The sequence below is a fragment of the Gasterosteus aculeatus genome, chromosome 17 (genome assembly GCF_964276395.1).
Source record: "Gasterosteus aculeatus chromosome 17, fGasAcu3.hap1.1, whole genome shotgun sequence".
Classification (NCBI taxonomy): Eukaryota; Metazoa; Chordata; class Actinopteri; order Perciformes; family Gasterosteidae; genus Gasterosteus; species Gasterosteus aculeatus.
The window spans coordinates 7,645,939-7,664,999 of record NC_135705.1 but is presented as its reverse complement, the minus strand read 5'-3'; the positions used below and the strand labels follow the sequence as shown (position 1 = coordinate 7,664,999).

At 43.6% G+C, this 19,061-nt stretch overlaps 2 protein-coding genes across 8 annotated transcripts; one reads left to right on the top strand and one right to left on the bottom strand.

The window, feature by feature from the left end:
- The first annotated feature begins 334 nt into the window (after window positions 1-334).
- On the top strand, window positions 335-1,793 carry h1m (linker histone H1M). 2 transcript variants are annotated; one of them, XM_078091886.1, is made up of 5 exons: window positions 335-591; window positions 686-942; window positions 1,028-1,123; window positions 1,193-1,242; window positions 1,481-1,793. In XM_078091886.1, the coding sequence occupies exons 1-5, from the start codon at window positions 507-509 to the stop codon at window positions 1,596-1,598; spliced, it is 606 nt and encodes a 201-aa protein (XP_077948012.1). In that variant the 5' UTR covers window positions 335-506; the 3' UTR covers window positions 1,599-1,793. The 2 variants fall into 2 exon arrangements, with proteins under 2 accessions (XP_077948012.1, XP_040059787.2); XM_040203853.2 differs by having other exon boundaries at window positions 1,028-1,127.
- A 2,589-nt stretch (window positions 1,794-4,382) lies between these two features.
- Window positions 4,383-15,455, bottom strand: tmcc1b (transmembrane and coiled-coil domain family 1b). Of its 6 annotated transcripts, none has more exons than XM_040203837.2 (8): window positions 15,317-15,455; window positions 12,410-12,574; window positions 10,211-10,254; window positions 8,822-9,592; window positions 7,052-7,471; window positions 5,971-6,455; window positions 5,750-5,885; window positions 4,383-5,667 (listed from the first exon to the last, which is right to left on the bottom strand). In XM_040203837.2, the coding sequence occupies exons 4-8, from the start codon at window positions 9,419-9,421 to the stop codon at window positions 5,353-5,355; spliced, it is 1,956 nt and encodes a 651-aa protein (XP_040059771.1). In that variant the 5' UTR covers window positions 9,422-9,592; window positions 10,211-10,254; window positions 12,410-12,574; window positions 15,317-15,455; the 3' UTR covers window positions 4,383-5,352. The 6 variants fall into 6 exon arrangements, with proteins under 6 accessions (XP_040059771.1, XP_040059772.1, XP_040059774.1 ...); XM_040203838.2 differs by having other exon boundaries at window positions 14,032-15,426; XM_040203840.2 differs by having other exon boundaries at window positions 14,604-15,426.
- Window positions 15,456-19,061: the final 3,606 nt, after the last annotated feature.

Genomic DNA, 19,061 nt, shown 5'->3' with positions numbered 1-19,061 from the left:
ATCTCACTTCAAGATTATGGTGGATAGTGTTTTTTGCATTCATTTGATGATTGCAATTTTAGTACTCACGAATCTTTAAGATATTAACTCATGACACAGAGAGGTTTGGTTTGTGCACCACTTCTTTATTATTTTAAATCCACTCGTTCAGTGTGTGCTTTAAGTCAAGACATGTTTTAACCCAGAATATATTTGTAAATTTCAACAATGAACTTTATGGACTAACCCATACATTTCTTCAAAATATATTTTCCCAGAATATTGCAAAAAAGTAATTGGACCCTTTGGAATGATTCAAAAGTGCTTTAAGTAGGCAGACGATACGAGGTCGCAGACGACTTTCATTTAAACCCCTAATTGATCGCACCTGGCGCTGATGAGATTCACCTGGTCTCGTTTTACCGGAAGTAGATGCATAAAGAGCAGCATCGCTCTTTTTCTCAGACTCCACGACACGTGTAGCTTTTAGTGCTCAGTTCTTCCCTCTTTATTGTAAATACTCAGTAATGCCTCCTAAAAAAACAGCACCAGCAGCGGAAGACACCGCCGATCTGCCCCCAAGCGATGCCCCGGTGGAAGAGAAGAAATCAAGTGCTCTTTTTTTTTTTTTTGTATATAATTGGTCATTTAATTTAAGGTGACATTTGATCCAATTATGTAAAACTTTGGTCTCATTCCTCTTTAGATGCTGCGGCGCTGCGCAAACTTGCGACCCATCCCTCCACCGCAATAATGGTGAAGGAAGCCCTGAAAGAGCTGGACTCACGCAAGGGCGTCTCCTCCCAAGCGATCCAGAGTTTCATCGGACAGAAATACCCCTCTGTGGATTTGGTGAGGCTGAAGCACCTGGTCCGCAGGGCCCTGAAGAAAGGAATCGAGACCGGCACGCTGGTGCGACCCGCCAACTCCAATGTCACCACCGGCGCAACGGGGAAATTTCGGGTGAGGTGTCCCAAGTAGACTCGGCGAATCTGGTAAAAATAATTGAACTCAATTTAATCGCTGCTGTTTTGTCCTCTGACACCAGCTCGCGCCAAACGCGAAGGAGGCCAAGCCAAAAACTGAGAATGTTGATCCCAACGTGCTGAAGGAGGCAAAGGATGTAGCCAAGAAGCTCAAGAAAGCGGGTACGATTAAGCCTGGATATAATGTTGAGGCGTGTCTGTTTTTAATTGCCTCTACCTTCTAAAAGGTGCTGCGAAGAAGAGCGATGCTGATAACGAAGAGGACAAATCTAAGGAGGTGAGGTTGTGTTCTGAGATGGAGGGGAAACTGACATGTAGGCTTCCACGTAAAGGCAAGGCGACACATCTGAGGCCACAAAAAACACTGGGTCCATACGACAGTGTATGACTGGATAGTTGGATCCAGTAAATAAACAAAATCATGCCAGCAAACGGAAAACAAAACCACAACATACTTTAAAATTCTGGTCAAAGCTTTGAATTATTATTATTATTATTATTATTATTTTTTAAAGGAAGCCAAACCTCCAAAAAAGCCAAAGAAGGAAAAAGAACTTTCTACCTCAGACCCACCTACTTCAAAGGTTGCGCCAGCCAAAAGGCCAAAAGCGAAAAAGGCTGTGCCGAAGGTGAAGGAGGACGGTGAAGGAGCCTCTGAAGCACCAAAGACCACCAAGGCAGGATGGCCATCTCGGAGCAAAGCTGCTAAAGCAGGCAGCGACCCACCCACTGTTAAAGCAACTGGAAAACGAGGGCGGAAGACTGCTGAATAAATATACACTGAACTGATATTTTATACTGTTTTGCAATAAAATCTTAATTTTCTGATTTTGTGTGCTTACTCCTTTCTGTGCATTTAGAGGAGGACTTTGAGTCTTGCTGTTTTTTTGGGGGGGGTTTTCCGCACCAGATTGCTGAAGAGATCCTGGATTAATGTTTGAAACTAGGATTACTTTGCTTTTTTCTGGCATGTTTATAAATTTGTGTAATGACCTGGCTGTCTTGTGCTGAGCCCTCTTTGTATACTCGACCCTAAACTGTTGCCTTACCCTGGAATTTTGGTTAAAAGTTGAATGTGCTGACATTGAGGTATTTAAACTACATTCATGATGGGGACCAAATTAATACCCTTATATTGGTGGATCTGCTTTTTGTGTCATTTTCAATTTCAAGACCAGGTGCACGTCAGCCTAACTTTCAGGGTTCCTTTATTAAAATCCTTCCAAGAAGACTTTGCTCAACTAAATGTAGCACTATTGGTATTTTCTTTAATGATAAAACTGTAAAAGACATCTGTGGCTCTTTCAAGAGGCTGATGTGCAAGTTCATCTTTTCAAGTTAACTATTCTAGTCAACTCCTTGAACTGTTCACTCCTGCAAAATAGAAAAGCAGTTACTTTACGCCTGCAGAGCACCGTGGGAGGCGCTGAGCACTATCAGTCTTCTTGTAGGGCCCCCGCTGTGGCCGCAGGCCTGCTGGTGGAAGGATTTAAAATTTCCAGAGCATTCTTCAAGTCTGCATTGTTTTCCTAGAGCTCGTGGAACATGACGTCAAAAGCCCGATGCCTGGATGTACAGGGTGCCCTGCGTGGACTGCCCTGTCCGACCCTTGTTCTCCCATGACCTTCATCTCGCTGGATTAATCCATTTTTTAATGCTACCATGTAATCAATAATTCCAAACCTGAGCGAGGGACGCCACAGTTCTGATAAGTTGAGGAAAGATGAAGAAACAGTCAGTTGTGTAGTGGTCAAGATTTGGTTGGTAGGCAGATGAACCTCTTTATAATAACTGCATTTGATTGTCCCAAAGGCCGTATTCTTTATTTTTGTATCACAATAGCAGACGGAATTCTTCTGCATGGGGAGAATATGAACGTGACACCTCTACCTGGTACGAGGTTACTATCTTCATCCTTCATGCATTGCTTTCATCACAATTAGATGGAAGATATCAAAATGTTGTTTTTGTCCTTGAAAAGGGCATTTTAAGATACTGTGAGTTTTAGCAGCAACAACACAGAAGGTACCAGGAAAGCACAACAATCACCTAAATTCAACTGAATTGAGTAGAAGAACCTCTGGTTTTACCGGCTATATTTTAACGAGTTGTTTTTTAAATGATTGTCTGAGTTGTAGCTACAAACCTGACTGATTGTCCCTGACTCTGACTTGCTGTGTTGCATCTTCTGGAGAAAAAAAACGATGTTCTTCTGTACCAGTGTTAATTTTGGCAGCTATTTTTGATTTAGTCTTAGTCTTTCGACGAAAATGCATATTCGTTTTAGTCACATTTAATAGACATATTGTAACAGTTGTATCAAAAGCCTCCACCTGACACGTGTGTTCGCGCGTCTATGTTGCTTAGTAAAAATGTTCGTTAACGACTTTTTTCCCATGAGACTAAGACGCGACGAAAACGGATCTTTGAAGAAAAAAACGACAAAATCTATTCTAACTTTTGTTAACGAGACGAGACGAAAATGCTGAGGGTTGAGGAAGTCACAATACTTTTTTTAATTTCAATTTTAGTAGCACTTAAATGGAAACCGGGCTTGACATCAGCACCCGCCGACTCGCCAAATCCGGGTGGAATCCGGCTGTGGCGAGTAAAGCGTCTCTCTCACTGGCCACTTGGGCGGGTGTAATTCTATAGATGTCTATATAGTTTATTGTCGTGTAACGGCGGTTATTAAAGTGTCACACGTGCTGCATCATCCACGAACGCTGCACGCTCGGTCACATCGGTGGTTCTTGTGCACCGACTATAGTGGAAATTACTATAGTTCACACGCCACATCGTGAGAAGACTTGTGTTAAACCGTCTCGGCCACCGTACGCTCGTTTCCGTTTCCGTCTTCGTCTCGTCGAAGTCTCATGGGAAAAAGGTTGTTAACGAACATTTTTCGTCATAGTTTTGATCAACAAAATTAACACTGTTTTGTACACGCTCAAATATCCCTTGTTCGCAGCACCAATCTTGACATGGAGGAAAAAGCACACGTGAAAAACACATGGATTCCTAAATGATCAGTTGCTATTAAACGTTTCTTGATGCCGCTTGAATGATGATAAATGCGTTGAGGACCTCAATGCATTTCAAAATATTGAGGAATGAGTGCTATATTAACTGTGTTAACTGTACTGTTTTCTTTACATTTGCAACAAGTGAGACAGAAAATAGCCTACATGTTGGATAATGTATTAACTACAAATCAAAACCTGGAACTCCTCATGCCTGTGTTACTCTCATAGATAGGTAGTTTTGGAGATGTTAACGTAAGAATCAAAGCTTCACACTGTCTTCATAGCACAACCTCTCACTTATGTACAGTGTATTCTAAACTTATACCCAACAGGCAAAAACAAAGTGACACCAACAAGCTTAGAAACTTCATGATATTGGAGTTAATTTCAATTTCACATTTTAAAACAGCAAATTTATTTGTCTTTAAAAAATAAAAAACAACAACAGAACAACTAAAAAGTATTACTATTTCATTGTCACGAAGAGAAACAGTACGGAAGCACTGAGTCTTTGAGCACTTTGATTGCTCTTCAAGTATGTTCATTCAGTTCATTGATTATTCTTCTGCAGCGGAAAAGACAACCGGCCAGACGGAGCCAGTTGGCCCAGAGGGCAGAATCGCAACTCCAAACTCTATGGTCATGATGGCAACATCCTGGTGGAGGCAGAACCAGTGTTACCGACTTCTCACATCCATCGGGAACCCACTATTATTTGATCCAGTGACGTGTGTGTGGTACCAGAGCATCGCAGCTGATGTGCAAGCACCAACTTCTTCAGAGTGTAATAAGCAGGAAGAGGAAGAGTTGGTCACAGAAGCTGAGATTTTTAAAGACTGAGTGAAGGGGAACAAAAGAGCAGACTGAAAAACCAAAGCAGCGAGACTAGAAGAGCGAGAACGTACAAAAAAAAAAGAGAATATGGACTAACTAAATTAGCTGTCAGCTCATTACAGTTAAAAGAAAGATTAAAAGCTCATAATCAGCAGTATTAAAAATAGCGGTGACATCAAAAACAATACCACTTGAATTAGCTCATAAGTAATAAAACTCTGAATTACAATTTCTTCTGTGGGAAAACAATGCAAATTTTCCCACATGTAAACAAATTCACTCAGAAGAGAGAAATCAGGCGTGCGGTTCTCTCAGCACCTCCTTCAACTGTGCCTGTTATATGTGCCCGTCTAGCCTTATTCTCTATTGTATTCTTTTCAAAAAGAGATAAAGTGGCAACACTCTGATGCAACCCTAGGACCACTGAGCTTCAACGTGCACGGCGGGTCAGTGTTCCCTCCCTTTACACATCAGCCCCCCCCGAATCCTCCGTCCTGTCCTTGTTCAAGCAGGCCGCTCCGAGCCGGTCATCTGGAGTGCAGGAGAAAGTGATGCAGGTACTCTGAAATGGCGTCCCAGTGCCTCCAGAGGAAGGCCAGCAGGATCACGAGGAGCAGCGTGGAAAGCGTGCGGCTGCGTGTTTTCATCAGGGGGACGACACAGTTAGCCACCGTGGACACAAACACCAGCAGGACGGCCATCACCGCCAGCAGCACGTTGATTAGTTTGCCCAGCAGAGTCCGCGCTGTGGCGTTCTCCAGACCCTCCAGCTGCACCACCTGCTGCTGCTGCTGCTGCAGCTCCATCTTGGAGATACGCGTCTGACACGCCTCCAGCGCCTCCTGCAGGTCGGAGACAAAACCGTCAGGGAAATTGCTCCGGTGACAAAGCAGAAACATCCTGTTCATTGGGAGTGAAAATCACCTGAATGTCTCTCGCTCTTTCGTAAGACTGGTAAGCGATCTTCTCCTCCATGCTGGCTAGTTCCTGTTTCAAGTTCAGAATTTCATTTTGGTGCAGCTCCGTCAGGTCATTGAGTTGTTCTTCTAAACGTTCACACCTGCAAAACAAAGCAGTACATCACAAACAGGTCAATTTCCTTCTGCCCATCCGGACCGATCAGCGTATGCGGGGTGATACGACACCTGAATCGTTCCTCCTGCAAGGCCTCCATGATCATTGTGTAGTCCCGCTGATAGTGGGCCTTCAAGCTTTCAAAGGACTCCTCTAGTCGACCTTGGTTCTCCCGCAGCTTTTGGATCTCATGGAGTATAGCATCAAAGCCAGAGGCATGGCCGTGATCAAGGGTGTTGCCCTTGGAGCTAGGGGGGCCTCCGGGGGCTCCGGTCAGGCTGTTGGCTCCCGCAGAGCCAGAAGTAGCGCTGGAGCAGTCCTCGTCGCTGCCGTACTTTGGGCTGGACTGCAACTGTCCAGTGCCGAGGGCCCTCGTCCCTCCCGGGCCGACACCTTCGTCTCCCTGGGTTTCGTCCAAGGAATCTCTCAAGGCTGCGATGTTATCAGCACTGCCAAACTTGTTGCGGATGAGGGAGGCGATTTCTCTCGGCTTGGATACCACGGCGCCAGCTGCAGAGTGAGTGGCATGGGAGAAACTGGAGAGGCCGCCTGTCACCTGTAATGAGTGGTCTCAGGTAAGCGCTCAGGCTGAGTTAGCAATATGAATAACTGCTGTCAAACTGATCACAGGAGTATTTACAGGAGCCGGACAGGAACGTTTTCATTTAATAGCCTTAAACGCAAAGGATCAGCATGAGCCGTCTTACCTTATAACATTGTGTAATCCTGCAGTTTTAGAGCAAAACCATCTGCAGCCTTTATAAAATCCAGGACCGGATCACTGAAGCTAAAGGCTAATTCTGCACTTTGGGTTAACCAGGACGTTTACTTCTTGCAATACTGAACATTTTTCTTCTATTGCGTAGTTTCAAAAAGGTACAACAATTACTCCACATGCTGATCTTGTCATACGCCGTTTTCTTTCTGCATGGACAAAAATCTCGACGTATCTAACGGGTTTTTTTCAAACGGCCCGCTTAACTGGAACTAATTCCGGTTTCAAGTGAGACAGCCACCTTTTGAAAACTAATATAGACTGCTATCAGAGATATCACTACTTTATTGGAAAAAAATATTTTTTTGGTTAATAAAACCCCCTAAATGTTCCTGAGAGTGAGTTTTTGGCAAACAAAACAATAAAAAAGCACACACCTTGGCTCCAACGTCTTTCAGCCCCTGGTGCATGTCTCGGAAAACATCTTTGGGCTGGCGAGGGATGCCGTTGTGCTCCACCTCTCGAAGCTTCCGGTGGTAGTGCTCCAGTTTCCTCTGCAGTTGCTGGATAGTCTGAGCGGACTTTTGGTTCTTCTTCTCAAACACCTGTTTGATGCGTGCGCTCTGCTGTTTGTCTGCATTGTTGGCCAGTTTCAGGTATTCAGCCACGTTGTCATCTCGTGCCGTTTGTTCAATTTTGATTTGTTCTGTGAGCTTAAGGATCTTCTGTTGCAGCTGGGCGATGGCCAGCTTAGTCCGCTGGGGATCTGGGGTACCGTCAACTACATCGTACCCATCTGCCCCGTAGGGGAGAGCGTTGGGTGACACTGCGGGGCCTGATCCATCATAGCGATCCAGCTGTTCAAAAGGACAACAGAAGAGGTGGGGAAATTATGACGGAATCAAGAGAAAACATTAAAATCGATGTTTATTAACATGTAACTTTGTCATGCACGATTGTGCGAGCACTGGGAGATGTGTTGCTGTCAATAAGTTGGTGTTTATGATACGTTCTCTCTGTGTTATGAGAACTGTTACAGTATCTGAAGTGAATAGTGTATAAAATCGTTTGTTTAGCCCTGCAAGCCTTCTCTGACCTTAAGTACACTCAGAGACTGCAAGATTCTAAATTTAGAAAAGGCTTAAAGCACATAGTCACCAACTACTCAAAGGCAATAGCTGACCTTCCACCACTCACAGCTCATCTCCCATTCACCGGTTCATCCAGGCACAGCCGAGCCATTAATGGCCTTTAACACATTTGCACAATTCACTTAGTTTTGACATTCTTGCACAGATTTTAGGGCATGACTCGGTTTTATCTTCTATTTTGAAGCAAGGTTCTAAACAAACACAATGTAATGCACCAATGAGCAATGTCTCTTTGTATTATGATTTTGAGAGTTTTACTGTGCATGTACTAGGAGTGATATTAAAAAGTATATATATTATTATGAATGAAGAACAAATGTGTATATTTATACAGAAAGAGGTTCCAGTAATACTATAATGTATGTGGGACTTTCCAAAACTTAAATAAAAAGCAAATTTTCATGCATTTTTTCACTGCTATTGTTCATTATATTTATTCTATTTGGGACAAACAAGTTCTGAGCTTTAGCACTTCAATTCCCATCATACTTTGGGGATGCAAGCAGGATATCAAATGTCCCGGAATCTGTGCGAGAACTGTTGCCAACTCTTTTAGCCCATATTGGTTTGCAGCAAGGCGAGTAAGCATTTGGAAAGTGATACTGTGTTAGTTCTTAGCAGGTTCTGAGGCCTCAGTGCACAGACAATGATTCATTTTTGTACTCAAGAAAACAGCTAACCCCGATGAATACGAGACATGTTCGGAAGTTCTGAGAAGTCTTTTTTTCCAGCGATTTTTAAGCAAACTTATGGGCATTTACCAGTGCTGGTAATTGGAGAAAGCCCTCCATGTAAAGGGTAAGTCACAGTCAATCAGTCAATGTGTTTCAAGTCTCTGTGTTTAGATTTGAGTGAATTATGACTCACACAGGGAGAACAAATCAATTTATATTTTCTATTCTCCCCCCCACCCTCACAGACCCACATCCTGGAACTCTAGGCGATTGCCTATGTAACCGATAGCACAAACCTCCCAGTGCATGACTTACGTACACAAACACTGCTACTTCTTCCTGTAAGGACTGGTCTGTTGCACGTCGATGGTTTATTTCTCACCTTGTCAGGCTCCTCCGTTGAGTGGTAGCCGGAGGTCAGGAGGACATCAGCGAGAGCCGGGCTGGTGGGTGTGTCTGTGGTCGAGGAGGACCGCGGCCGGCCGGCCTGCAGCAGGGCTTCATGGGTGCTGCGCCGGTGGATCTGTGGGCTACCTTTCTGGGGAGGCTCCCCGGTGCCCCCCACCTTGCCGCGGCGGCTCTGCAGGCTGGTGCCTCGCTTCATTGGTGGGGCACCTCGGATCTGCTGCAGAACACGGCTCAGAGCTGCGGGAGGGGCGGAAGCGGCAGAGTTGTCAGAATCCAACGGGAGGGCCGAGGAGGCGGGAACGTCCCCTACCTCGGACCCTGCGTCAGCGGGTTCGGAGGCAGGGGCACCTACGCAGGACGAGACGGAGTCATGTGGGGAAACGGAGGAGCGTCGGCGCTGTGGCTGGAAGAACTGCTTCAGGCCATGGCCCAACGCTCCCATGTTCTCCAGGGCATTATGGGTGATTTTTGACAAGCCATGCTCTGACTCCGACGCCCTCCTGCCGCCCTCCAGCTCCGCTCGGCCTCCCGCGTCCGGCTCCTCTGGACTCTGCTCACTACTACCCTGATCCATCTGAGACCTCCAGTGTCTCGGGGAGGTGCTACTTGGGGGTGCAGGGGACTAGCAGCGTCCTGTCGACACCCCCGTCCCCTCCCTCTGAGCGCCTGGTTGAGAGCCGGGTGGTGCTCAGTTGGGCCCTTTGAGTGGACATGCATCTGTGGCTTGGCTCAATGTCATGCTTGTCTACCACAAAAAGGAAAATAAAATGAATTATGACATGCAGCAGTGAGTGATGAACATAATAAGCAGAATATAAAACAACATCTAGCAACATAAACTGGGTTGACACAGACACTCGTTGAAAAACATACATTACAGTATCCATTTTAAGTCAATAGCATTTGGCATGTCTGACAACCCAGTGAGGCAAAAACACAAATCTCTACAAAATAAAGAGAATAGTTTCTGAAATGTCATTGTTTGGAATCTTGTACATGTTGAAGCCTTTATTAAAAAGGAATAATATTATTTCAGAAAGTATTCATAATGGAAATAATGATCAACATAATTGAGAGTGCTTTAATGAACAAAGAGTACAGTGTGAAAAATGTAAATTAAATACTAAGGAAAGCGATTAATATCCAAGTCTCAACTGATAAAAGGTGTTCAGCGATCCACTGCGGTCTTCCCTTTGCCTCTCATTGTATAACGAGGCCAAATCCTGGAATGTAAAGGACCATTCCAAGACTCTGGCCCTCGAATGGCAGATTATAGAAAAGCATTTTGTTTTATCTACATGTAATGAGACTGTGAGACAGAAAGCAGGAGAGAAGGTGAGAAAGAGAGTGACAGACATCTTACCATCAGCCCGGCTTCTCCTCTACTGACTCACAACTCGGGATTAGCTAAATGAACAGAAATGGAAACAAAAAATAAATAAATCATACGTTCAGTGCAACAGGAAAGGATATGGTTCAGAAAGAGGTCCATTGTGGCACCACAGAGAAACACAAAGCTTCAACTCAGTAGGAACTAGTAAGAATGGATGTAAAGGGACATCAAATCCTGGCATAAACGTTATGTGGCTCAAAGAATCTGTCACTGCACAACTCATCTCTATAACGTCTCGTCTGGAGGGGGGGGGGTTTGGGAGGAGACAACCGTACTGAGAGAGAGACCTTCGGCCAACTAAGAGTTTATACTTAAATACAAAAACCCATTTTTACATATTAGATTTTCAGATGGCCTAACAGACAGGTTTTATTCACAATACTGATTTGACATTTAATTCATGGACAGTTTAACATCATCAAACCCAGAAGGCAAGCAGAAACTGGCTTTATCAAGATTTGCACATTTATTAACAAAGGAATATATGCTTTTAAGATGATTGATGATCTCAGAAGGTAATGATTCAATATTCTTACTTCAGTGTTCATCTCTGAAGCCACACACATACACAACTGCACAACAACACTTCTGCTATGCCTCCGCCTGCTTGAACCACATGTTAAATAAAAACCTGGATAGCACCCATCACCAATAGTTACCGCTCAGTTTTTTTTTGTAAAGAACAGATTACAATTCGTTCATCCATTGTCAACATTACATTTGAGATGACTAACTCACAGATTATTTTTCAAAAAACTGGAAAAACGGTTCCATTAGTCAGCACTAAGTATCACTTAACAAGCCGGCAGCGCAATACCCCAAAAAAACAAATAAAAGGCTCCGTTAGTGCAACACGGTGACTCACTGCTGCTGGTGCAGCCGTTAGCTCTCGGCGTTGGATAAGAAAGCCCTTTGTTAAAGGGTAGGTGGTGGTGCACCGTACAGCTATAACAGGAGATACTAGGTACCTGACCGACACGCTTCAACAACGGTTGCATTTTTTTCTTTTTGAATTGTGATACTTTTCACTCATTGCCATCCCTCATCCCACTCATTCCTCAAAACAAATGAATACATCAACAGATTGACGTCAAACATCCCCCCACTTCTATAAAAGGACAATAATTTAAGAATCAACAAACCAATGGAAACTCTAAACTACATTTCCTTAAACTTAATTCAACACGAGTCAAAGATAATGAAGTTATGTTTGACATCATGTCTTAAGCCACAGTTGTCTAAACTTAGTTATATGCGTGGATCCATGGCTGCTGCTTTAAATCTCCCCTACGCAGGCTACAAGTGCACATTTCACTGGCTGTGGATGTCGTAACGTCAAGGCTAACAATGATCATGCATAGAACACGCAGCAACATAGACAACTGATTTAACAGAGCTTCATCTATGAATTCCTGAAATCGTGAAAAACAGGCACTCATTGCCTGATCCCGAATCACTAATTAATAGACTGAGACGCTGCTATTCAGTAACGTATTGCAGTAGAACCTCGGGACGAGACTCAGGAACACACAGTCCACACAGTCGCAGAACTATAGCGCTCAATGAAAACATGATGACGTCCGACTCTTCTAGGCTGAGGGCGAAGTTTTCTTTCCAAAGTGGGTCACCAAACATTCGCCTCTCACTCTGGTACATGTAGCGCTACAAGGTCACGTCGTCTAGAGGGTGTCGTGCATGTCCAGCAGCATTTAAGCTTTTACTTGTGTTGCATTTACATTTCTACAAAATGACAGCAGGGCATAATTGTGTGTTCTTAAAGTCATTGCTACATCGGCATACGGGCTTACATGCTCTAATCAAATATTCCTACATTGGTACTCATGAGGTTCAGATTGTGTTAAAGAAATACAACAACAGATTCATGCTAATATTGAATACTAAAAATGGGCTCATTCAGCAGCTCTTTTGCATCGTCTTTCTGCCTTCTCATCACTTTCTATGACCAGTCAGGTTCAGTCAGGCATTGTGAGTCAATAGAGCCTTCTTGCAGGACTGCAATTATAACATGCACACAAATACATATTGATTGACATTCAACGTGATAATATTATTGTTCAGCAAAGATCTAACGAAACGAAGAGCGCTTCGGTTTAAATACAATAGAGGCGCACAGAACTAAAGCAAGAGTCCAAATACAGATAAACGTACCTTCAGATGTGCTCATCAGCAGATAATTTGTGGGTCGATCAACACTGGGAAGGGCTCAATCCAGGACAATTGGACGGCTTCCTCCGTGTAAGTCTTACAAATGGAAAACTGATAGCTGTCAAACTTTAGTCAGCTGTTCCCATGGACATTTAGGAAAATAACATGCTGTGAAGACAAAACAACACAGAGGCCCGACAGGGTGAGAAACAGTTTGCTAAGAAGGGGATTGCAACATTTTGAAAATTACAATTTCAGACAGAGGTTACGTCCTGATTTATTAAATTGAGTTATTCAGAAGTATCTAATAAATACTGTATTAACTATTTTTTTCTGTAAAAAGAAAATGTGTATAATATATATATATATATATATATATATATATGTATAGTGTCATCATGACTATGGATTTACGTAGGTCTGTTCCCCTAGAAATAAAACTAAATGTAGAACATGAATCATCAAACTACACAGGGTAAAGCAGATAAAAACAAGTTTGGATTGAACAGTCAGATATTTATACCATCAGGTCTACACATCAGTTGTTATTTTAAGAATCCTCACATCCCACTTGTTAGTAAAGACGCTTTGCAGCTAATGTCATTGAATACATATTGTAGACTGGAACTATCAATGATTGTATGCTGTCTGAGAACCATCATTTATGCAACAAAATATGACAAAATGATCGCAAATGTTTGTCATAGGCTGGTCTACAGATTACTATTCTTATCTATTGGTATCATTAATAAAACCATTATCCTATTACCTTAGTATTAACACCAAAAGGCAGCCTATTATTTAATTTCCTTCCAATGGAACAAAAGTGAATAACAATGATCACTCAACCCAAAACAACCACTATTTTTGGAATGAGCTCATACAGGAAAGTGGCTTAAATGGCGAAAGGAAAACCCGTTCTGAACGCTGTACGGCCCGTGGCTTCAAGGTCAACGTTTGAGTTGAATGAATTGTGTAAATATTGATTAATGGTGCCGCGTAGCCGCAAGGGCTTATCTGCAGTAAACGAATCACCCAACTGAGATAAAGTCACTCAACGCTGATCTAACGTCCATAAACGGTGACGTTGCACAGTTACCCAGAAAGCGTCGCTCTCCGCGTGAATACGTGGATGCCGTCACACGTTCACCCCGATGACATCATCACCACCAGCCAGTTCAGTGGCGACAATAAAAGTTTCCTTTTACCTTAAGACCGTTGCGTTGAACGCACACTTCCGCGAAACACGCCCGCGTTAGACTGCGTGTTTACCGCCGCGCAGCTTAGGCTCGTTAATTCAATTACTCCACGAGTTACAGGTGCATTCGGTGTCGTTACACGTTGGGCAACAGTAGTAACGCGTGCGCTTACCAACGTAAAAGCAGATGAGTGGATGCAATGAATCTCGCACGTAGCCGACGTTACCTGGCGGTGTTTAAGCGTAACGTGAACAAGTTACTGTGGTCTGAGCCCGGAGTTTTAACACCAGCTAAAAATAAGAAGCGGATGCAATTAGCGGCTCGCTAGCCAACGTCCGAAGGCCTGACCTCGAAAACAACCCAATGTATCGCACAAAAGCGGGAAACGCCCATGCGGTTTGTTGTTTATTGAAGGGTGGTGCCGACCGTTGCGGTGGATAAAGTCCAGGTGACTCGTTGCCCCCGTTTTGATGGCGTGTCTGCCCCTCTGCTAGCTAGCAGCACGAGCTAACGTGGAGCACCGGGAAGAGCTCGTTTTACGTCACAACGCACACCGGCACTACTGTGAGGGGCGAGGTCCTGGCGTTGTGCTACTATGTAGTTAGGGTTAGTGAATATTTAGCATAACAGCTGCCCGATGTCACCAGATAACAAATAGTACACTATGTTTTATATAATATATGATGGTGGGATAGGGAACATGGTATACATGATGTAATGTGATACACACACACTTCCCAGGATAATCCAGTAGATACATGATTCACCTGTTCTAATAACTTAAAATCACTCATAAATCAAGATTATGGCGCGTTGTATCACGTCATTACTGTTAAATGACACAATTAAATACAACATAATCGGGCATTTTGAACATCAAACTAAAAAATGAATCTTGCAGGAAAGTGCCACAATAAACTGCCACATTGACAAAGACCTCGGGTCGTAAATAAGGTCACATCAGTCTATGTCATCACCACACATGAAACGCAATGTACCTCCATTATATAAAACATGCAGAAGAATCCTTTCCAAGTAAATAAAGCGGCCCTCGCAGGTGTGAGAAGCTCAGAAAGCAGCGGGCGAATTCGGGTTGGAGGTTGCGCGTGAGCCATCTGCCCCGTACTCCCGCCGGGCTTCCTTAATCACACCCCGCAGGAGGCTTTTATTTCACGGTGGGGGATTCAAGTCCCACGTCCCTCACAGTGAACCGAGTCGAGTTTAACTGTGAACCAACGCCGAAATTGTCCAGTCAGCTAAAAGTACTTCAGTTTAATTTGACGTTTCCGACACGTCGCGGTATAATTACATAATTGAATCCGAGCCATGGGTGCTGTCTCTTGGGAGGTTAAACCCTCACTGAGAAGCAAACGCGATACGCTTTCCCGACCACTCACATGTAACTAACGTTCAAACGCAACCCCCCCAGTCCAGACGCTCCCGGGCAGCAAAACAGGCGCCCCCTCGTCGCCTGGCTACTCCGCCTGTCAGTTAGCAGGCTGGCTAGACGCTCCGGCTAAAAAACATCGCTTCGGCCATTGGCTCAGTCCAAGCGGACCGGGGCGCCTCGCCAGGCGGGCGGCGACTGTCGGAGAAACGCGGTTAATCGACCGCGGCCCCTTCCGGGCGGAATCGGATCGCGGCACATCGGAAACACATTTCATTCATAGAACCTTTCGTAAAATGTGTGTTTTGCTCGGCTTCAACTTACATGGGCGCTGAGAGGATTGTGTTGATGACCGTTCATTTCTCCCGATGGTGGAACACTCCCACGGTGACGTCAGATAGCGTGCTCGACGTCAGAACAGCTGAGCAGCGGACAGAAACCTGTCCGGTGAGATCCGTGCAGGTGATGCGGGTAATCCTGTGTCGTACAGTCAATAGATTAGATTTGTGTTCTGAACGGGTTTTGATGTCATGTTTGATGACTAATTAAAGTGTTGTCAGACTCAAATAATGACCATCTTTAGGCCAACAACATTTTTTAGGAAGTCTTTTGCCAACAACAATGTTAGTCAAGGCAATGCTGAGAAGGCTTTGGAGTATGTAAAGTTGACATTACTCACATTTGTCAAGCTACAACCCTGGAGGTCTTTGCCCGTCAACGTTATTTTTCCCAACAAACGTCAATCAAAAAATTAATAATTTAATTGAAATTCCTCTTATTATATCCAAGGTTAATTAAAGGTGTGGCTAGCAAAATGGCTAGGTGCACTTGTATAGGCAGCGAGAGGATTGGTTTGAGTTTGTCGCTCTGAGAGGGATACTTAGGGGGGATGTAACACAGGGATCTGGTAGGTCTGGTGATGTGAATTACTGTTGTGGGACTGAAGAGCTTGAGATTGACCTTGCGGCGTTTTTAAGATTTGCGAGGAAGAATATTGAGAGGGCATCTATTGAGAGAACTTTGGATATTGTGGCATAAATAAGAATGCAGGGTGCTGAGCTGCAGGTGCCTCTTTGTTTTCAGTGTTTGACTGTGTAACGTCACTGGAGGGAAGCTGTGGATGCCGAGGCAAAGTCCCGCATCCCTAATGTTTTGGACACTTTGGGTCAGTTACATACCCTTGCGTAACTCTTTTCTATTAATATATATACATTTGACACTTAAATTACATACTTGTTTTAACATACTCATTTGTTTTTATGACAATTTCCCAATTTCCTTTTTTAAATTCTGTCTTCCACTGTTGCACTGTGCTTATTGTTATGCACCCATCACCAAGGCAAATTATGTCTAAAATATACTTCAACGGCAATAAACCGTTTATGATTCTGAGTAAACTGCTCAAGATGCTGCAGGAACTGGCTATTGCCTCCAGGTCCAATGTCCGGTATATAGGTATGTGTCTCCGAGCTCAATATCCTCCTTCCTGGGAATAGATACTTTTCATCCTGCAAATTGAGCAAATCAATGTGTAAATTTGCCATTTGTAATCACAAGAGGGCCCACCATACCCTGATCTTTCTGCTAAACCCTCTTGATTGACCAATCGGACAGTTTTGTGCAAAACCCAAACTTCAAATTGACTAAGTGCAGGATGGAAGAAATAAGCTTAGCGATTTATTGGGCCGAGATAAGCAAAAGGTTCTTCTTTAGATATGAATAATGAGGCTACTGTTTGTGTACATGTATAATTTGTCCTGCAGGACAAATCAAACATTAGAACAAAATAAATGCAATTCTCAATATTTTAATGCAGTATTTCTGCAAATGGCTTTTATCATGGTAATTCATATGAAGTAATTTTATATGATGATATACACAATGAGAACAAGCATGCAGCTTTCACTTATTATTAAGGTAAGCCAAACAAAAACACTAATCTGATGGCGAGAAGTGTTTTGATGAGGCAATGTCTTGCAGGAGAGTCTGTCCACATTATGTGATTCATTTCATGGAGTCTGGATAACAAAGACTGGGTCGTTAGAAGTGGTGCTCCTGACAAAAGAGACAGCTAAGAGGTCTGTGACATCTTCATACCGGTCATGCTGATGCATCACTGCAGAGGGCGCTCAGGGAAATTATTCCTTCTGATGTGCAGCAGCTGGAGACTCAACACACTACCAGGCGACTGTATCGGCACTTTAGATGTAGATGTATACTCTGTATCCAACTTCCACCAGTACCAAACATAAACTGGAGGCGAAGGTATTGTACCTACATTTCCATCAGTCGTGTCTTGTGTCCAAGAGGGATGTAGGGGTGTGATCAGACCTCCTGCTAAAGGCTGTCCCTGGCGAATGCGTCTTCAATGCGGCGCCTGAGGTTAACAGGCGTTGGCGTTCTATCAGACAAAGAATACATTTGCATACACCAACTTTTTGCCCCATCAGCGTCAGAGCTGCTGCTGCTAACTGGATCAAGCTGGTATGCTGGAGTCTGTTGATCATCGTATGGACTCATCAAGTTGTTGGTGAAACCTTTTATAGACATATAGATATAGTTTGCCAGTTACATACACTCAGGTCTACCCAGGCTTTCTTAGAGGCCCTTTCCAAATGTTTTTCAAGAATCTACCCTACAAGCTGGTCTCCTCCACCGCTTTAGGCACTTCACTTCTGTTCGCCCCTTGAATGATCTCTTAACAGTGTCCAGAAGTTGCAGGATCCCATGACAACCAAAGAAAATGCCTGAGCTAACTCAAGAATTCTGGCCCAAAACTGACTGAGCCACCAACCCCAGCCCGAGCGCCTCCACTTCCCTAACACAGTTGTCACTCACTTTGCACACTTCTCAATGCCCTGTGGAGAAAACCCACTGGCGTAGAAGACATGAGAAATGGATGTAGATGAGTGAAAGACTCATGAACCCCATGCAGAATGGAAGTCCAAGGGGAGCGAAGGTAACCCATGCCCAGAGAAGGAGCTGCAGAGCAACATTGTGGAGGGCTGCCAGAGAAGCACGAGAGAGGAACAGACGGGTGCAATAAGGATCAAGCAGAAGGACTGGGAGTACAGGGCTGTCCAATCCTCAAAATGAGAGACAGTGAGAAGCAGAAAGAGGAAAAGTTAAAAAATAAATATAAAAACATGCTGGAGAAATCAATTTATAAACCTGTATTTTGAATTAACTGTATTTTACAATGTAGCTATGGATATTTTCAAATAAGTACTGATCATATTTTGTAAGCCCAAATAATTATACCCAGTGAACAAAAATTGTGTATGAATTCTATAACTAAAGTAAACTTTTAAAAGAAAACATATAATTGTCTGTATTTACCATTCAGAAAATCATCATTTACTATGGATGTATGACTCCTTTAATTGTTCCTCAGACGTTATGCGTCTGCCTTCTCCCTCAGAGATTATGCGTATACTGGGAGAGTATATTTTAATAGAAGTATCAGCTTCGTCAGCTCCTTGGTTTTAAACCCTTGAGCAGTGCAGAGTGCGTACCGGTGTTAACGTGATTCCAGACCAGAGGAGGTTTTCATTGTCGTCCCGCTCAGACCCCTTTTGGATGATGAGTGTCTGTGAGGCCACGCTGTTAACAACCTGTCGCCCTCCTCGGTGTTACTGTTGCTGTCTGAATGGAAGATCTGTTCACTACCCAAGATGTCAGGGGTCGTGCTTGCACTTTGACTTCATTGTACAGTATCAAGTTGTTCTGGCGATTGTGACATTTCAATAAGGCTCCAAATTGAAGAAAGGGACACTGTAATGTGTTTCACAACAATTCTACTGTGTAATCCAGTGGGTTTGCAGACTCAGTTTTCATAGTAAAAATACAGCCCAGCTTGGCAAAAGCATGGAATTGGTATCACACAATTCAAAATTGTACATGAATAAAATGATTTATTGCATTTTAATAAAATGAATGCCTTGTATCCTGACTTGCTATTCAGCAAGTCTAATGGTTGGACCAAGTGCGCAAAGTCATAGTCACCACTTAGATAAAAGTAACTATGTTTTTATTGCTACAGTAAGCAATTTTATTAGAGACAAATATT

Excerpts from the sequence above, each read along its gene's own strand:
- h1m (XM_040203853.2), top strand. The coding sequence starts at position 507 with ATGCCTCCTAAAAAAACAGCACCAGCAGCGGAAGACACCGCCGATCTG. Across the intron at positions 943-1,027 it reads GCGCAACGGGGAAATTTCGG|CTCGCGCCAAACGCGAAGGA; the intron begins GTGAGGTGTCCC and ends CTCTGACACCAG. Across the intron at positions 1,243-1,480 it reads AAGAGGACAAATCTAAGGAG|GAAGCCAAACCTCCAAAAAA; the intron begins GTGAGGTTGTGT and ends TATTTTTTAAAG.
- tmcc1b (XM_040203837.2), bottom strand. The coding sequence starts at position 9,421 with ATGGATCAGGGTAGTAGTGAGCAGAGTCCAGAGGAGCCGGACGCGGGA. Across the intron at positions 7,472-8,821 it reads CAACGGAGGAGCCTGACAAG|CTGGATCGCTATGATGGATC; the intron begins GTGAGAAATAAA and ends CCTTTTGAACAG. Across the intron at positions 5,668-5,749 it reads AAAGAGCGAGAGACATTCAG|GAGGCGCTGGAGGCGTGTCA; the intron begins GTGATTTTCACT and ends TCCGACCTGCAG.